Here is a 15,845-nt window from a genome sequence, read left to right as displayed (position 1 = left end):
ACCGGGCCAGATAGTTTAATGTCCCCTATCGAAATTTGCGCTCGAATTTGACCGATAATACCCAACGAGCCCCCATTCGCAGCGTAAAACGGTATATCGACAGGGAGCAACGGGCGACTCTGAACGGGCAGGATATTATAAATCAAATCTGAAATGATAGTTGCCGAAGCTCCCGTATCGACCAATAGCCGTACCTCCACCCCGTCAATATGCCCCGCGACAACGGACGACCCCGCTGATGCAGCCACAACTCGGTGAGCCAACTCGGACCATTGGCCCGGTTGGAGCGCCCTCCCCGACATGCCGCGACCCGACGCACCAGCACCCAACCCCCGAGAATTGTGTATCGGACCATGTGATAGGAAAGTGGGTGTGTGTGCAGGCCGAACATGTGGGGTGCCATGACTTGCCCGAGGATGTTGCGAAGGCTTGTGAGGAGGGCCGTCCGCAGCTCCAGGTCTCGCACCGCGCTGTCGAGGAGCCCGGCATCCGGACGCCACGTGGCCCCGGAGGCCACAATTATAGCAGACGACGAGCGTTCCAGAGGACTTGGGCTGGTCTCGGTGGCTTGGAACGTCCCGAGCCGGTCGCTCGGCAGATCGCCATCCTGCAGAACGATCCGCAGCGAAGGCTCCCTCCATTCCAGAAGAGGTTGCCGCCACGGTGTGTCGTGCAGCAGCTTTGTTCGCCTTCCTCCGCTGGGAGATGAGATTGGCGTGAATGTGCCTTGCAGCCCGCAGTGATGACATATCCGCATCGTCCTGCGCTAAGATGGTGAAGTCCAGATCGTCAGCCAGCAGCAAAATTTTCTCGGCCACCATCGCATCGATCCCCTCTTCATCCATACGCGGGAAAGCGTCTTTCGCCAATGACAGCAGGGCCGTGCGATAAGCGAGTGGCGATTCCTTATCACCCTTCTGCCATTCATAGAAGAGCTGGCGACAATCGGAGGGCGGCCCATAAACGGTGGCCAGCAGCTGCAGCGCCGACTGAATGGTGGAGCGTGCCGACTTGGGTGCAGCAGTGAGGGTGCCCAGGGCGTCGCCGTCCAATAACGCCGGGAGAGCACACAGCGCCTCGTTGTCCGACCAGCCTGCCATCTCTTGGTGGGCCAAGAACCGGCGCTGGAACCCCCCCCAATCGCCGTCGCTTGCAACAAATACCTGCAGGGCCGGCAGGCGTTGCTGGAATGTCGGCTCCGTCTCCGATCCTCTTGCAGCGTCTCTTGCAGCATCCGTAGCGCGTCCCCGTACTGTATGGTCGGTGCTGGCGTCAGCTGGTGGTGACGTTTCAACCCCTGATAGGCCGCCACCGCGACCCGCCTCCGCCGATGACGTGGCGGCTGCTGGCTGGGCACCGTCTCCCGCGTGACGAGCTGGGACTCCTCCCTCCGCCCCTACTGTCTTCGTGGCGGGATTTTCGAGTCGCCCCGCTGTTGTAAAGGCGGGAGTTTCTGGCGGGCGTTGTCCATCTTCCCGCCGCGTCGCTCCTCCCGGCCCCAGGCGAGTTATTTGTTCCAGCATAGCGGCCGCTGCATACAAGAGCTCCGCCAGCCGCGAGTGAGCCAACGCCAACTCGTCAGTCGACGTCCCGGCCCTCTCCGACGACCCCGCCGATGTCGGAGCCGGCAGCAGTTGTGCAGGTACGTCGGCGGCGATGTCTTGCACTGCCCCTCCCTCGTCGTCATCCTCTCCTGGGTCTTGGGCACGAGTCTTCCGTCTCGTATCCATGCTTGGACCACTTCCAACACCAGATGTAGTAAGTTGATGAGGAGACGATGAGGAAGTTGAGACACACTGTTTATTAACTCCGGGACAGATACAATAGTTGAAGGGGTATCGGCCCCTTCACCCGTACTATGGGAAACCCACCCTAGTACTAAGCCCTCTGTCCTGTCCCCCAGTCCTCCTCTACTGGGCTACGGGAGGCTGACTGATCTGGCCCTGGCAAGCACAGATCTCGGCACCAGCTAACCAGCCTTGCCCTGATAAGGGCAGCGGTCTGGAAGCTCTTGGGCCGCGCCACTGGCTTACCCGGCTCGGCCCTTATAAGGACGGCGAGACCGGGGAGTCCCAGGGCCTAATCTCCGAGTCTTGGATCTTCACTGGTCAGCTTCGTGTCGAACTGCCTCGAGCTCTTTGGGTTCCACCTTTTATAGGGATCGCCTCCGAGGGCTGGGGGCGTGGGCAATAACTGATGCGGACGTCGGTGTGACCCCCCGTGTATGTGAGTGCCGACAGCCCTGTGTTTGTTGTCCGCCGTTTCTCCCGTAATAACCCCTACACATTGACGAATCTGGGGGTCTCTCTCCCTCCCCCCACCACCTCACCCCCGCTCCCCTAGGATGACGTTTGATGATTGGTGCAAGCACTTTACAGACCTCGTGGTTTGTCGGTGAGTGGCATCATCATCATCATCACATGTCTCTGTGCCTCATCAACACATCATACCAGTCCCCGTGTCTCTGTGTCTCCGTGTCCCTGTATCGTCTCTGTGTTTCAGCATCATCAACACGTCGTACCTGTCCCCATGTCTCCGTGACTCCGTGACTCTGTATTCCCGTGTCTCCCTGTCTTCATCTCTCCGTGTCTCCATGACCCCGTATATCCGCGTCTCCGTATCTCCGTGTCCCCATGTCTCTGTGTCTCTGTGTCCCCATGTCTCTAGGTCCCCGTGTCTCCGCATCATTAACACGTCGCACCTACCCCCGTGTCTCCGTATCCTCGCCTCTCAATGTCTCCTTGTCCCCGTTTCCCCGCGTCTCAGCATCATCAACACCTCGTACTTCAGCTTCCACAAGACGTGGGAGGAGGTGATGCTGCGGGGCCAGTGGCGTCACCACGACGACCCCCACACCAACCGCGCGGGCGGCTGCATCAACGACCGCACGCTCTTCCTGCAAAACCCACAGGCATGAGGGGCAGGGGGGGCACATTGGGGGGCGGGAGGGGGGGAACGGGGGACATGGTGGCACACGGAGACATGGGAGACTCAGGGATGCGTGGAGGAGCATGGACTTGGGAACACATGGGGGGCACGGGGGGGTGGGCATGGGGGGAGGCATACGGGAGACACGGAGTAACCTGGTCATGCATGCGGTGATACTGCTGATGATGATATTAATGCTGCTGCTGATAATGATATTAATACTGCTGATGCTGATAACGATGATGACGATGATATTAATACTATATCATGGGACCTTTTTGCTAGTATCACCACAAGTACCGTGTGATTAATGCAGACTTGATTCATTGCAAGAGGTATCTCTTTGGTTTTTTTTTTTGACTCTTTTGGTAAAGTCACGTAGAATTTTTTTAAATTAAATAATAGCATACGACGTTTCGATTGCAACACAAGCAACCATCATCGGGTACAAATGAATGAGAAAACAAACATAGTGTAGTGAGTCCAACTGAGTCGCAGACGTTGTCTTGGGAGCAACACTTTTTATTCAATAAATCAACATAACACAACACAACCTACACTTGGGTGTTGAATGCCCATCTCACCACGCTACGGCAGAACTAGACACGGTTCACTATCCCGGCCCGGACCACGAGCTGGGTCCCGGACCGCGTGGCTAGAGGCTTCTTTTACCCGACGTGTATCTTCATCACCAGCAACACGAAGAACCCCGAGCCTCTCACGGGGCCCCCGTCATATCGGCCCGGGCTGGGGCTGACTCCGCCCCTCGCCCCGCCCACCTTCTAGATCTCTCGAGCTCTTTCCCAAAGGCTCCCCGAGAGCTCCTTTATACCACGTGACCGCCCAGCGGCCCCCTTCCACCGGTGGCCCCCCTCCAACATCATCCAGGTCACTTGTCGGCAGGTCAACCGGCGTATCATGCCCCAACGTAACCCTGGCTGGCTGACACCCCCTCTCACTTTCTCACTGGGAGCCTGCACCTCACACTGTACGTGGTGCCTCGCTAGGGCTGGTACTACACCCAGTAAACGGGCTGCACGTAATGCCAACACATTATCCGCCGTGGCTTGGTAAGCCCGGCACCACACAGTGACAATCACAGTCACTACAATAGTAAACTTGGAGATATAATGCAATACAACACAGAGAGTCGGCCAACACAACAGTCAACACCCCACCTGGTTGATTACGTTCCTCCAAAGATTGTTCCAGAGATTCACACATAGGCACACAGAAATACGTCTCTGTGTCGAGGCCTTAAAAAGAGAGAGGGGGGGGGGCAGAGGGGGAGTTGTGTGGAATTCCTGCCCAAAGCGGACGGACGAGCTGGGCACTGTGTGAGTCTCTCTCTGCTTGTGTGTCCATCTGTCTGTGTGTCTATGTTTTGTCTCTCTCTCAAATTTAGCAATCTTTGGAGGAACGCAATCAACCAGGTTGGGTGTTGACTTGTGTTGGCCGTCTCTCTGTGTTGTATTGCATTGTATTTCCAAGCTCACTATGTTTGTTTTCTCATTCATTTGTACCTGATGATGGTTGCTTGTGTTGCAATCGAAACGTCGTATTCTATTATTTAATTTAATTTCTTTCTACGTGACTTTACCGAAAGAACGAAAGAATAACATCTATTTGGTGTTTGAACATCTTCACACAACTGTTGTACTATTGCCAGAAAGGGTAAAACCTATTCTTATTTTTCACACGATGATATTAATGCTGCTTCTGATGACGCCGATGGCGATGTTAACGCTACCCGATGCAACTGCCGCCACCTTGCGAGCGCAGTTCGTGTTCGACGTGAAGAAGGAGACGGACGCCATCCTCGTGTCCCTGCAGCAGCGCGACCGCCGGGAGCACCGCAAGGAGGGCGCCGGAGAGAACCTGGCCATGGGCCTCGAGATATTCAGGGTACGGGGCCCGCTCCACCCCTAACACTAACGCCAGCACCTGGCCATGGGCCTCGAGATATTCAGGGTACGGGGCCCGCTCCACCCCTAACACTAACGCCAGCACCTGGACATGGGCCTCGAGATATTCAGGGTACGGGGCCCGCTCCACCCCTAACACTAACGCCACCACCTGGCCATGGGCCTCGAGATATTCAGGGTACGGGGCCCGCTCCACCCCTAACACTAACGCCAGCACCTGGCCATGGGCCTCGAGATATTCAGGGTACGGGGCCCGCTCCACCCCTAACACTAACGCCAGCACCTGGACATGGGCCACGAGATATTCAGGGTACGGGGCCCGCTCCACCCCTAACACTAACGCCAGCACCTGGCCATGGGCCTCGAGATATTCAGGGTATGGGGCCCGCTCCACCCCTAACACTAACGCCAGCACCTGGCCATGGGCCTCGAGATATTCAGGGTACGGGGCCCGCTCCACCCCTAACACTAACGCCAGCACCTGGACATGGGCCACGAGATATTCAGGGTACGGGGCCCCCTCCACCCCTAACACTAACGCCAGCACCTGGCCATGGGCCTCGAGATATTCAGGGTACGGGGCCCGCTCCACCCCTAACACTAACGCCAGCACCTGGACATGGGCCTCGAGATATTCAGGGTACGGGGCCCGCTCCACCCCTAACACTAACGCCAGCACCTGGACATGGGCCTCGAGATATTCAGGGTACGGGGCCCCCTCCACCCCTAACACTAACGCCAGCACCTGGACATGGGCCTCGAGATATTCAGAACCGGTTCTTGACCACCCCTCGGTCAACTCAACCACAAATGAGTACCTGGTCCGGTGTGTAGTTAACATCGTCACCGGGGGGACAAAGGCGGTCGGGCGTGGTGGTGGTACCCACCCGACCACCCCCCTCCGTGTGACGGTCTTCATAGGCGGCCGTTACTCATGAAGAGAGCACTTACCCCTACAGCCTGTTAAGGGCTACACGGGGTGGTGGGCGCTGGTAGTGGGGGATGTCAGTGGGGATCCCACCTTCTGCCTTTAACTTCCGCAGGTGGAGCAGAACCGCAAGTACCGCGTGCACACGATCCAGGAGAAGATGGCCGAGTCGGTGTACATCAACTCATGCAGCGTGTTGATGCGCAAGGAGCTGCCGCAGGGCCGCTATGTGGTGGTGCCCACCACCTTCCAGCCGGCAGAGGAGGGAGACTTCCTCCTCCGCGTCTTCACCGACGTCAAGTCCCAGTGCCGGTAACTAGCCGCCGGGAGCGGGAGGGGGGGACCTCGGGGTGGGGGATGTGGGGGGTGGGGGCGCAAGGGAGGGTGGAGGAGTGGGCAGTTCTGGGATTTTAAGCGTTTTAAATATGCCCCCCCCCCCGCCTATTTAAATAGGACCTCCTAGTTAAATACTCCACCCTATTTAAATAGGCCCCACTAGTTAAATACTCCCCCCTATTTAAATAGGCCCCACTAGTTAAATACTCCCCCCTATTTAAATAGGCCCCACTAGTTAAATACTCCCCCCTATTTAAATAGGCCCCACTAGTTAAATACTCTCCCCTATTTAAATAGGCCCCACTAGTTAAATACTCCCCCCTATTTAAATAGGCACCACTAGTTAAATACTCCCCCCTATTTAAATAGTCACCCTCCCCCTATGTAGCCCCCACCCCTATTTAAATAGGGCCACCCCATATTCATAAAGCAAATGCCATTCAATCTGCGTCCTCCGTGACGTCACTTAAAATACGCGACCGCTTCATCAGAAGTAATCACCGGCCATATAAAGAACGGAATAGATCTTACCTATAAAAGTCAATTTTTGTCTGTCTCTCTGTCTATCTGTGCACACCTTGCAATGCTTTTAACTGACTAACGGTTGGGTTTACACTTCAACAAAGTACACATACAATGCGCTAAGCCCCCACTATTTGTTTTTCCCCTCCTTCTAATGTAAACGAATTCAATCACACTTTATAACTATGTATTATTACGCTGACCGTGGCGCCAAAGCACGCATCTGCGCATGCACGGAAACGCTGACTCGTGGTTGCTCCTGGCAATGCACACGAGCTCGCTCAGCGGCGACGTGACCCTGGTTTTCCTTCGCGTTAAAAAAGGTGAAAAATCACACCGAAGCACAACACTGAGGTAAATTCTGAAGAGTGTGTCCTCTTCTCTCCCCCCACCACCTCAATGTGCAGTTACTACTATAGAGTTAGTAAATACTACGACAGAGTCGGTCTATACTACTGCAGTCAATAGATACTACGGTAGAGTCGGTACATACTACAATGGAGTCGGTAGGTATTACTACAGTCATGAGATATGACTGTAGATTCAGTAAATACTACTATAGAGTCAATAGATGCTACTGTAGTGTGGGTAGATGCTACTGTTGAGTCAGTAGTTATGACTACAGAGTCGGTAGATACTACTGTAGTCGGTAGATACTACTGTAAATTCGGTAGATGCTACTGTAGTCAGTAATGATTATAGAGTCGGTAGATACTACTGTAGAGTCGGTAGATACTACTGTAGAGTCGGTAGGTACTACTGTAGAGTCGGTAGATACTAGTCAGTAGATACTACTGTAAACTCAGTAGTTACTATTGTAGAGTCGGTAGTTACTACTGTAGAGTCGGTAGTTACTACTATAAGAGTCGGTAGTTACTACTGTAGAGTCGGTAGATACTACTGCAGTCAATAGATACTATTGTAGGTTTCGATAGATACTACTACAGTCCGTAGATACTCCTGTAGAGTTGGTAGATACCACTACAGTCGGTAGATACCACTACAGTCAGTATATACTCCTGCAGCCAGTAGATACGACTAGAGTCAGTAGATACTGCTATAGAGGCAGCAGATACTCCTATAGAGTTAGTAGTTACTACTAGTGAGTGGATACTACTATAGTCAATAGATACTATAGATTCAGTCGATACTACTATAGTCATGAGATACTACAGTCGATTGATACTACTGTAGAGTCGGTTGATACTGTGGTCAATAGATACTACTACAGTCAAAAGTTACTACTATAGTCAGTAAATACTACTGTAGTGTGTGTAGACACTACTGTCAGTAGATACTACTATGCAGCCAGTAGATACTATGTCAGTAGATACTACTGTAGAATCAGTGGATACTACTATCATCAGTAGATACTACTATAGAGCCAGATGCTACTGTAGAGTCAGTAGCTCCTACTGTGGAGTCAGTAGATACTACTATAGAGTCAGTAGATACTACTATAGAGTCACTAGATAATACTGTAGTGTTAGCGGAGTGGGAGACAAGGTTCTTGAGGAGGCACCTTTATTCAACACTTCAAGTTCACAGGTTTGCCGCAGCTTCTCCCAAGTCATCTAGCCTGGCCTTAACACAATCCTGACCGTGTTACACTGACGGCGACGACCGAGACGGCCAACAACTATCCGGCCGCGCAGCGCAATATTTCGTGAAGGCAGCGACAAAGGTGGCGAAGACATCGACGACGAGACGAGTCCACTTCCCAGAATCGGCAGCCACCAGTTCCTGCTCTCCACCGCTTTTATGCTACTCGGCGGGGCCTGGCTCCGCCCTGTCCGCGCCTCCCTTCTCAAACCCACTAGCGGGTTCCAGGGGCTTCCAAATGGGGTCCTCCCTGACCCTTGCCCCAGTTCCTCCGCCCTGCCGACACAGCCGCGTCTATGCTCACCGGCGTGTGTACTGCTCGTCCACCACAGTTGCCATTGCTGGACAACAGACGGCGCTATTACACACTACAATAGAATCACGAGATGCTACTTTAGAGTCAGTAGGTACTTCTATAGAGTCATTAGATATTACTGACTCTATTGTATGTAGGGTGTGTAGGTGTCTATACCTACAAAATAAAAATTGGCTGGGGGGGTAAAAAGATTTTTTGGGGGGGGGGGGGGGGTCGACAATTTTTGTAAACCTTTTATATCAACTATTTACCCGCCCACTTTCTATTACTTTGTTATTCAGGTCTTCTGCATGCCTCTTAGAATTTTGATGGACAAATGGACAAACAGAACACCGGGCTTTCACAATAGCTGAGTATTTGTGTATGTATATGTTATGTTTCTTGAGAAGACAAGTTTTGAAATATATTTGTGCTCCGGGCAAAGCCAGATACTTCCTGCTAGTATTTAATAAAACACAGATGATTATTATTTCAAAAATTGGGGCCACAATGGGGGGCGATCACTGCAGAGACACCTATAATCCATCACCGCGTACGTACGTTGAACTTCCTTCACACCGTACGTAGCCAACTGGTAATCGGAGGTGCGATACGCCAACTGTCACTGTGCACGTGAGGGTTGGTGGATCACACCTGCATGTTGGTAAACTCCCTTCCCGTGGGTACCGTGCAGAAGCCGTACCCTGGCTCAGCAGAAGGCTGGTACAGGCAAATACAGGAAGCCCTCGCCTAACGTGGGGGTTCGGTTCAGTAGAAAAATGCCGCAGTCGGCAAATCCGCAGTTAGTTAAGGTATAGTGCCTATGGGAAATGCCACGGTCAGACTTGTCATAGCTTAACTAAGTTCCCAGTTTCTTCATTAAACACCGAATAAAATGCAGTGCATTGCATGATTATAAAGCATGAATAAACGTTAAGTTAACTTTACACACCTTTTAATAGAGGTTAGAAGTCCATGATGATGATGACAATGAGATGATGGGGAAAGGGCTGCTTCAAAGGAGGAGGGGCTCAGCCCGCCCTCCCCCTCTTCCTCCGGGGCATCAATGACAGATGAGGAGGCAGGCACAGATGAGGTGGCAGGCACAGATGAAGAGGTAGGCACAGAGGCAGGCACAGAGGCAGGCACAGATGAAGAGGTAGGCACAGAGGCAGGCACAGATGAAGAGGCAGGCACAGAGGCAGGCACAGATGAGGAGGCAGGCAGAGGCAGTTGATGAGCAATGCAGCTCCACGCGTGGCCGCGGTGGCGCGGAAGAGAACCGCGGCCTCCCGCAATATTTGTGACTGCGTGGTTGTGGACTCGTACTAAACCCGTCGGATACTCAACATTTCCAGGACGCGTAAGGTACATTGCTATACAGATAATAAACGGGTGTGTACGTTAATTCTGCGGTTGGCGAGCGATAGCTGTACGCTACTCAACCTTAAATCAGTGCGGTTGAGCGTGGTGCTGGCCACCCACCTCCATCGTTTGCCGTGCCGGCCTTCATAGGTGCCACTCGCGAACAGCACTTGCCCCAACAAGCTGTATGGCTCTGTCGGGTATCCTTGTGGTGGTGTATGTGTGGTGTATGTGTGGTGCATGTTATGATGATGCGGTGTGTGTGGTGTGCACGCAGCGTGCTGCGTTGTAGAACCCGGCGACCAGAGTTCGATTCTTGCCCCTGGCCTTAAATGAGCACCTGGTGCGGTGCATAACAAACACTGGGACTGGCACAACAAAGGTGGCCGGGGCGTGGCGTTGGCCATCCATCCCCTCTCGTGTTGTCACAGTGCCGGGCGGCCGTTATAGGCGCTTGCTACTCGCTCGCAGCACTTTCCCCTCGCTCGCAGCACTTGCCCCAACACTCTGCTGAGGCTACGCGGGGGATCTTCTCCACCTTTGTGCAGGGAGCTGCACAAGCACGCGCCAAAGCCGGGCTGCTGCACGTTTCTGGTCGGGTACCCCGTGCGCGTCACGTCCGTCCACCTGCTCAGCGCCGTGGGGCTGCCCGGGGCAGGTCAGGCCACACCAACAACAACACTTAAACCAACAACAACACCTACACCAACAGCCACACCAACAACAGCCACACCAACAACAGCCACACCAACAACAGCCACACCAACAACAGCCACAGCAACAACAGCTACACCAACAGCAGGGCAGCGCGCTGACCACTGCCCTTACCGCTACCCACACAACAGCAGCCATTTTCCACTGAGTGGCGGATGAAATCACCGCGGTGCTTGAGCCAGGCTAGGGTGAACCCTGAGGCCGTCACGTGATGTGTGGAAGGCTTTCGCTGCTTGCTGGTTATGGGACCAAGCCAGGTGTTTGTAAGGTTGACTGTGGTAGCTGGCAGGTGTGCCACCCCCACTGCTATGACCTGTGGTGCTTGTAGGCCACATCACCACGTGCTCATGCGATGTGACCTGGTCATGTTATGTTAGTGATGTGAGGTGGTGATACTACAACACACTGGCACACTTCACACTTAACCGCTCTTTGTCACACTTCATCAAGCTTCACAAAACTCCATTACCCCTTCATCACACTTCAACGCAACTTCACCACACTTCATCACACTTGATCATCACAACATCACACTATCGCATATCGTCACACCTCGTCACACTTGTTCACGCAGGAAGCAGCTGGTACGCAGTGGTGCGGGCCGAGGGCACGAAGGTTCGCTCCCGCGTGTACAAGAACAGCAGCCCCGAGTTTGACGCGCGCGCCATCTTCTACCGCAAGAAACCGAACAGCCCCGTCACCGTTGAGGTGCGGGACCCCGTCGTGCCTCCACCCTCAATAGGCGCTCGCTGACTCTGGCAGTCCAAACCCCTTCCCGGCTAGGCCCAGACTCACCGTGTGGCGCGCATGTGTGCGTGGAGGTGTGAGGGATGGCTATACATCCAGTAGGGGTTGGCCTCCATCCGCCAGGGGTAGGACTCCATCCTGCAGGGGTAGGCCTCCATCCTCCAAAGTAGGCCTCCATCCTGCAGGGGTAGGCCTTCATCTGCCAGGGGTAGGCCTTCATCCTGCAGGGGTAGGCCTCCATCCTCCAAAGTAGGCCTCCATCCGGCAGGGGTAGGCCTTCATCTGCCAGGGGTAGGCCTCCATCCTGCAGGGGTAGGCCTTCATCCGGCAGGGGTAGGCCTTCATCCTGCAGGCGTAGGCCTCCATCCTCCAAAGTAGGCCTCCATCCTGCAGGGGTAGGCCTCCATCCTGCAGGGGTAGGCCTCCATCCGGCAGGGGTAGGCCTCCATCCTGCAGGGGTAGGCCTCCATCCGGTAGGGGTAGGCCTCCATCCGGTAGGGGTAGGCCTCCATCCGGTAGGGGCAGGCCTCTATCCGATAGGGGTAGGCCTCCATCCGGTAGGGGTAGGCCTCCATCCGGTAGGGGTAGGCCTCCATCCGGTAGGGGTAGGCCTCCATCTGGTAGGGGTAGGCCTCCATCCGGTAGGGGTAGGCCTCCATCTGGTAGGGGTAGGCTTCCATCCTGCAGGGGTAGGCCTCCATCCTGCAGGGGTAGGCCTCCATCCTGCAGGGGTAGGCCTCCATCCTGCAGGGGTAGGCCTCCATCCTGCAGGGGTAGGACTCCATCCTGCAGGGGTAGGACTCCATCCTGCAGGGGTAGGCCTCCATCCTGCAGGGGTAGGCCTCCATTTACCAGGGGTAGGCCTCCAGGGGTAGGCCTCCATCTGGCAGGGGTAGGCCTCCATCCGGCAGGGGTAGGCCTCCATCCACCAGGGGTAGGCCTCCATCTGGCAGGGGTAGGGCTTTATCCAGCAGAGGTGGCCAGCCTGCGAGCGTGTTAACTACGGCGCGCTGGAAGCCACGCTGGTTTAGGACCTTTGTGTTTGCGCGCAGGTGTGGGAGAAGGGCGTCCTGTCGGACTCGCTGCTGGGCCGCGTGGCCGTGCCCTCGGAGCCCACGCAGCAGAAGGAGCTCCACGTGCTGCGCCTGGAGCGCAAGGGCCAGGAGCTGGCCAGCATGGTCAACGTGTGGGCCAGCACGCGCGACGCCCTCGACGAGCTGTGACGGCACTGCCTGCTGCACCGTGTGGACCGCACTCTGTGTGTGTGGACTGTGGTCTGTGTGTGTGTGGACTGTGTCTGCGTGTGTCCAACTGCATCTGTGTGTGTTGACCACACTGTGTCTGGACCGTGTCTGCATGTGGACTGGTCTGTGTCTGTGGATTTTATCTTTGTGTGTGGACCGCGTCTGCTTGTGTTGACCATACTGTGTGTCTGTGTGTGTGGACTGCGTTTGTGTGTTTACTGTAGTGTGTGTACCGTGGTGTGTGTGGGTCACACTCACACACACCTCGCCACACACACACCCGCCTCTCAAACGTTCTTGCGTTTTAAAACATTCCTTATGTAGCATGTTTACAGTACATACAGTGCACTTGGCAGTCATGCTGATTCAGGGATTCTCATGCTGTGCACAAATCTCCCTCTCCTGGGCAGTGCCACCCCCAGTGCAGCTGCACCGCCTGCATACCCAACAGCTATGCCACCGTGGAGTCTGACATTGAAATCCATGCACTCATATAGACCAATAGATTTGCCAGAGCTGCATGGACTCGCACAGAGAACCAAGGACTCATATGTACACTCATGGACTCACATAGAGACCCATAGACTCACTGAGACCTTTAGACTTAGAGAGACCAATATATTTGCATAGAGGCCCATAGACTCACATAGACGCCCATCAACAGGAGTTGGCAGTGGCCGTGGTGGAAGGAGTGCAGTGGGTGGGGGGTTGGTGAGGGGGGCTGTACAATTTATCGCCCCTCCCCCACCGCCATTTTAATCTGGCGGTGTCGTCATCCTACTCGCCACCGTGTGATTGGCTGCCGACTGTCGTCTTGCTGGGCCAGTCAACGTTAAGCTTCATATACTAATTATCTTGTTTTATAATCATTATCTTGTTTTATAATAATTATCTCGTCTTATAATAATTATCTTGCTTTGCACAGCTCTCAACCCATACGGTTTACCCCATATGCTTGTACAGGGAAACACATTTTCAGGTCCATACGGCCGCCAGCCGTTTCAATATGGGCAAACAATATGTATCTGTGTATCTCCCTTGTGATGGGAGTTTGTAATGATGAACGTTGAGATTTAGAAGGGCACGGAGTGACCAATACGGTCTGACTTGGTCTGTGATAAGCTAGGCACTGATACGGTGTTGACGGATATGTTACACTGCTTACGTCGAATATACGATGATGACTTATAATGATGACGAGGGCTAGGTAAGGGAATAGAACTTAGGTTGCGGGGGTTCGGAGCGCAGTGCGCTAAACCACTGCGTTCGTATTATTATGCATCACTATCTCTGAAATGTATACAATGTGTTTGTGCCTGTGTGTCAAATGTTTATAATGTTAAGCTCCGTGTATCACTCGAGACAATGGGATCTTTGCCCAGCTGCTCACATGAGCGTTGAGCCATTGGTGGGCATCTCCTGTTTACAGCCCGGCAGAGCCAACGGTGGGAATTCCAATGGCGGGTGCATAGTCTCATAAAGAGACCCATTCACTCGGAGAGCCACAGATGCACAGAGACACACTCTCACAAAGAGACTATAGACTCGCATCATGACTCATAGATGCAAAGAGAGACCCAATCTCACAAACGCATACTATCACAGAGACCCTCAGACTCACAGATTCAGACTCCCATAGTGACCGATAGTCACATAGAGACCCATAGTCTTATAGTAACCCATAGACTCGCAGAGACCCAGTTTCACGTAGACATACAGTCGAACGGTGACCCATAAACTCGCACAGCGATCCACAGACTCGCATAGTCACCGATAGACTCAGAGACCCATAGACTCATATAGAGACCCATAAACTCGTATGGAGACCCATAGACTCACATGGAGACCCATAGACTCATATGGAGAACCATAGACCCTCGCATAGATAATCCGAGAGGATAGTTCCCTTACAACCAGCAATGACGCGAGCAAAGTTATTACAGGGCTGCACCTAGTATATGCATTAGGTCGACTCAGCCTAAAATGATTACCTGGTGCCATATGTGTAAAAACAATGCCACTAGGGAGACAAAGGCAGTCGGGCGTGGTGTTGACCACCCACCCCGTCGTGTGCCGATGCTACTCGCTAACAGCACTTGCCCCCCCCCAACAGCCCGTTAAGGCTTGACGGCGGAGGGGATATTTTGTCTTTTATACGAGTGTGTGGTGAATGTTACGATGGGTGCCATTGACTTCACGGGTTTCCCAAGGGGGGCGGGGGGCGGGAAGCAGTCGCCTGTTGTGGAGAAGAGGGGAACTCGTGAAAGGGCCCGGCCAGGGCCGTGGTGAGAGCCAGTCGGGCCAAAGGTCGTTGAGCTTTTGCCGTCACGTGCCGGTGGACATCTTTTTTAAGGGGCAGCCGGTCGGGGAGATGGAGCGGCGCGCATGTAATGCCGTCCACATGTTTACCGTCTGCGGAATAATAAAATCAAATAAAACCCCGAAGGCATCGGTCCGTGTTATTCTGAGGTCGCGTGGAGTGAGTGACACTTTAGAGCAGCGGTTCTCTACCCAATGGGGCTCGTGGCAATGTCCCAATGGGGCTCGTGGCACTTGCCCCGACAGTCTGCTTAGGCTATACGGGGGCTCTTTGTTTGTGGTGATGATAGTGGTGATTGATAGTGGTGATTGAGTAATTGATTGTGGTGATTGATTAATTGATAGTGGTGATTGATTGATAGTGGTGATTGGTGGTTGATAGTGGTGATTGGTGATGTATGTGGTGGTGAAGATGATGTATGGGGTTATGATGATGAGTGTGGTGATGATGAATGTGGTGACAGTGATGATGGTGGTTTATGTGGTGGTGATGATGATGAATGTGGCGGTGGTGGTGTTGATGATGTATGTGGTGATGGTGGTAGTGTTGATGATGATGTATGTGGCGATGGTGATGCGAGTGTGAATGAGGGTGAATGAGGCTCCCTCTCCACACTAAGCAAGCACTCACAGAGGCGTGAAGCGTGACCGAGGCGCCCATAGACGTCCAATAGCCGACTCGAGCTCACGACGACAGCCTGACTCGTCTCACGACAGCCTGACTACAAGCTCACTAGGCAGTTCGCTACAGCCTCACGACACCCTGATTACAGCCTCATTAAACAGTTCGTCTACAGCCTCGCTACAGTCTGACAACAGTCTCACGAGACAGTTCGTCTACAGCCTCACGACAGCTGGACTACAGCCTCGTCACAACAGCCTCTCTAGACAAACCGACTACAGGCTGACTGCAGCCTCAT

General features: G+C 53.8%; 1 protein-coding gene across 1 annotated transcript in view; it reads left to right on the top strand.

Annotated features, from left to right (window-relative positions):
• LOC133357159 (calpain-5-like) overlaps positions 1–15,039 on the top strand; it is a 38,960-nt gene extending 23,921 nt beyond the window's left edge. The window contains 7 exon segments of the mRNA XM_061574972.1: positions 2,344–2,394; positions 2,767–2,911; positions 4,711–4,833; positions 5,897–6,093; positions 10,450–10,559; positions 11,190–11,323; positions 12,415–15,039. Of these exon segments, the coding sequence (XP_061430956.1) occupies positions 2,344–2,394; positions 2,767–2,911; positions 4,711–4,833; positions 5,897–6,093; positions 10,450–10,559; positions 11,190–11,323; positions 12,415–12,585 (931 nt within the window). The 3' untranslated portion in view covers positions 12,586–15,039.
• The last annotated feature ends 806 nt before the right edge of the window (positions 15,040–15,845 follow it).

The sequence above is a fragment of the Lethenteron reissneri genome, chromosome 57 (assembly GCF_015708825.2).
Source record: "Lethenteron reissneri isolate LAM-NWPU_2019-01 chromosome 57, ASM1570882v1, whole genome shotgun sequence".
Classification (NCBI taxonomy): Eukaryota; Metazoa; Chordata; class Hyperoartia; order Petromyzontiformes; family Petromyzontidae; genus Lethenteron; species Lethenteron reissneri.
Note: the sequence above shows the minus strand (reverse complement) of the source record. Positions and strands in the feature narration are given on the sequence as shown.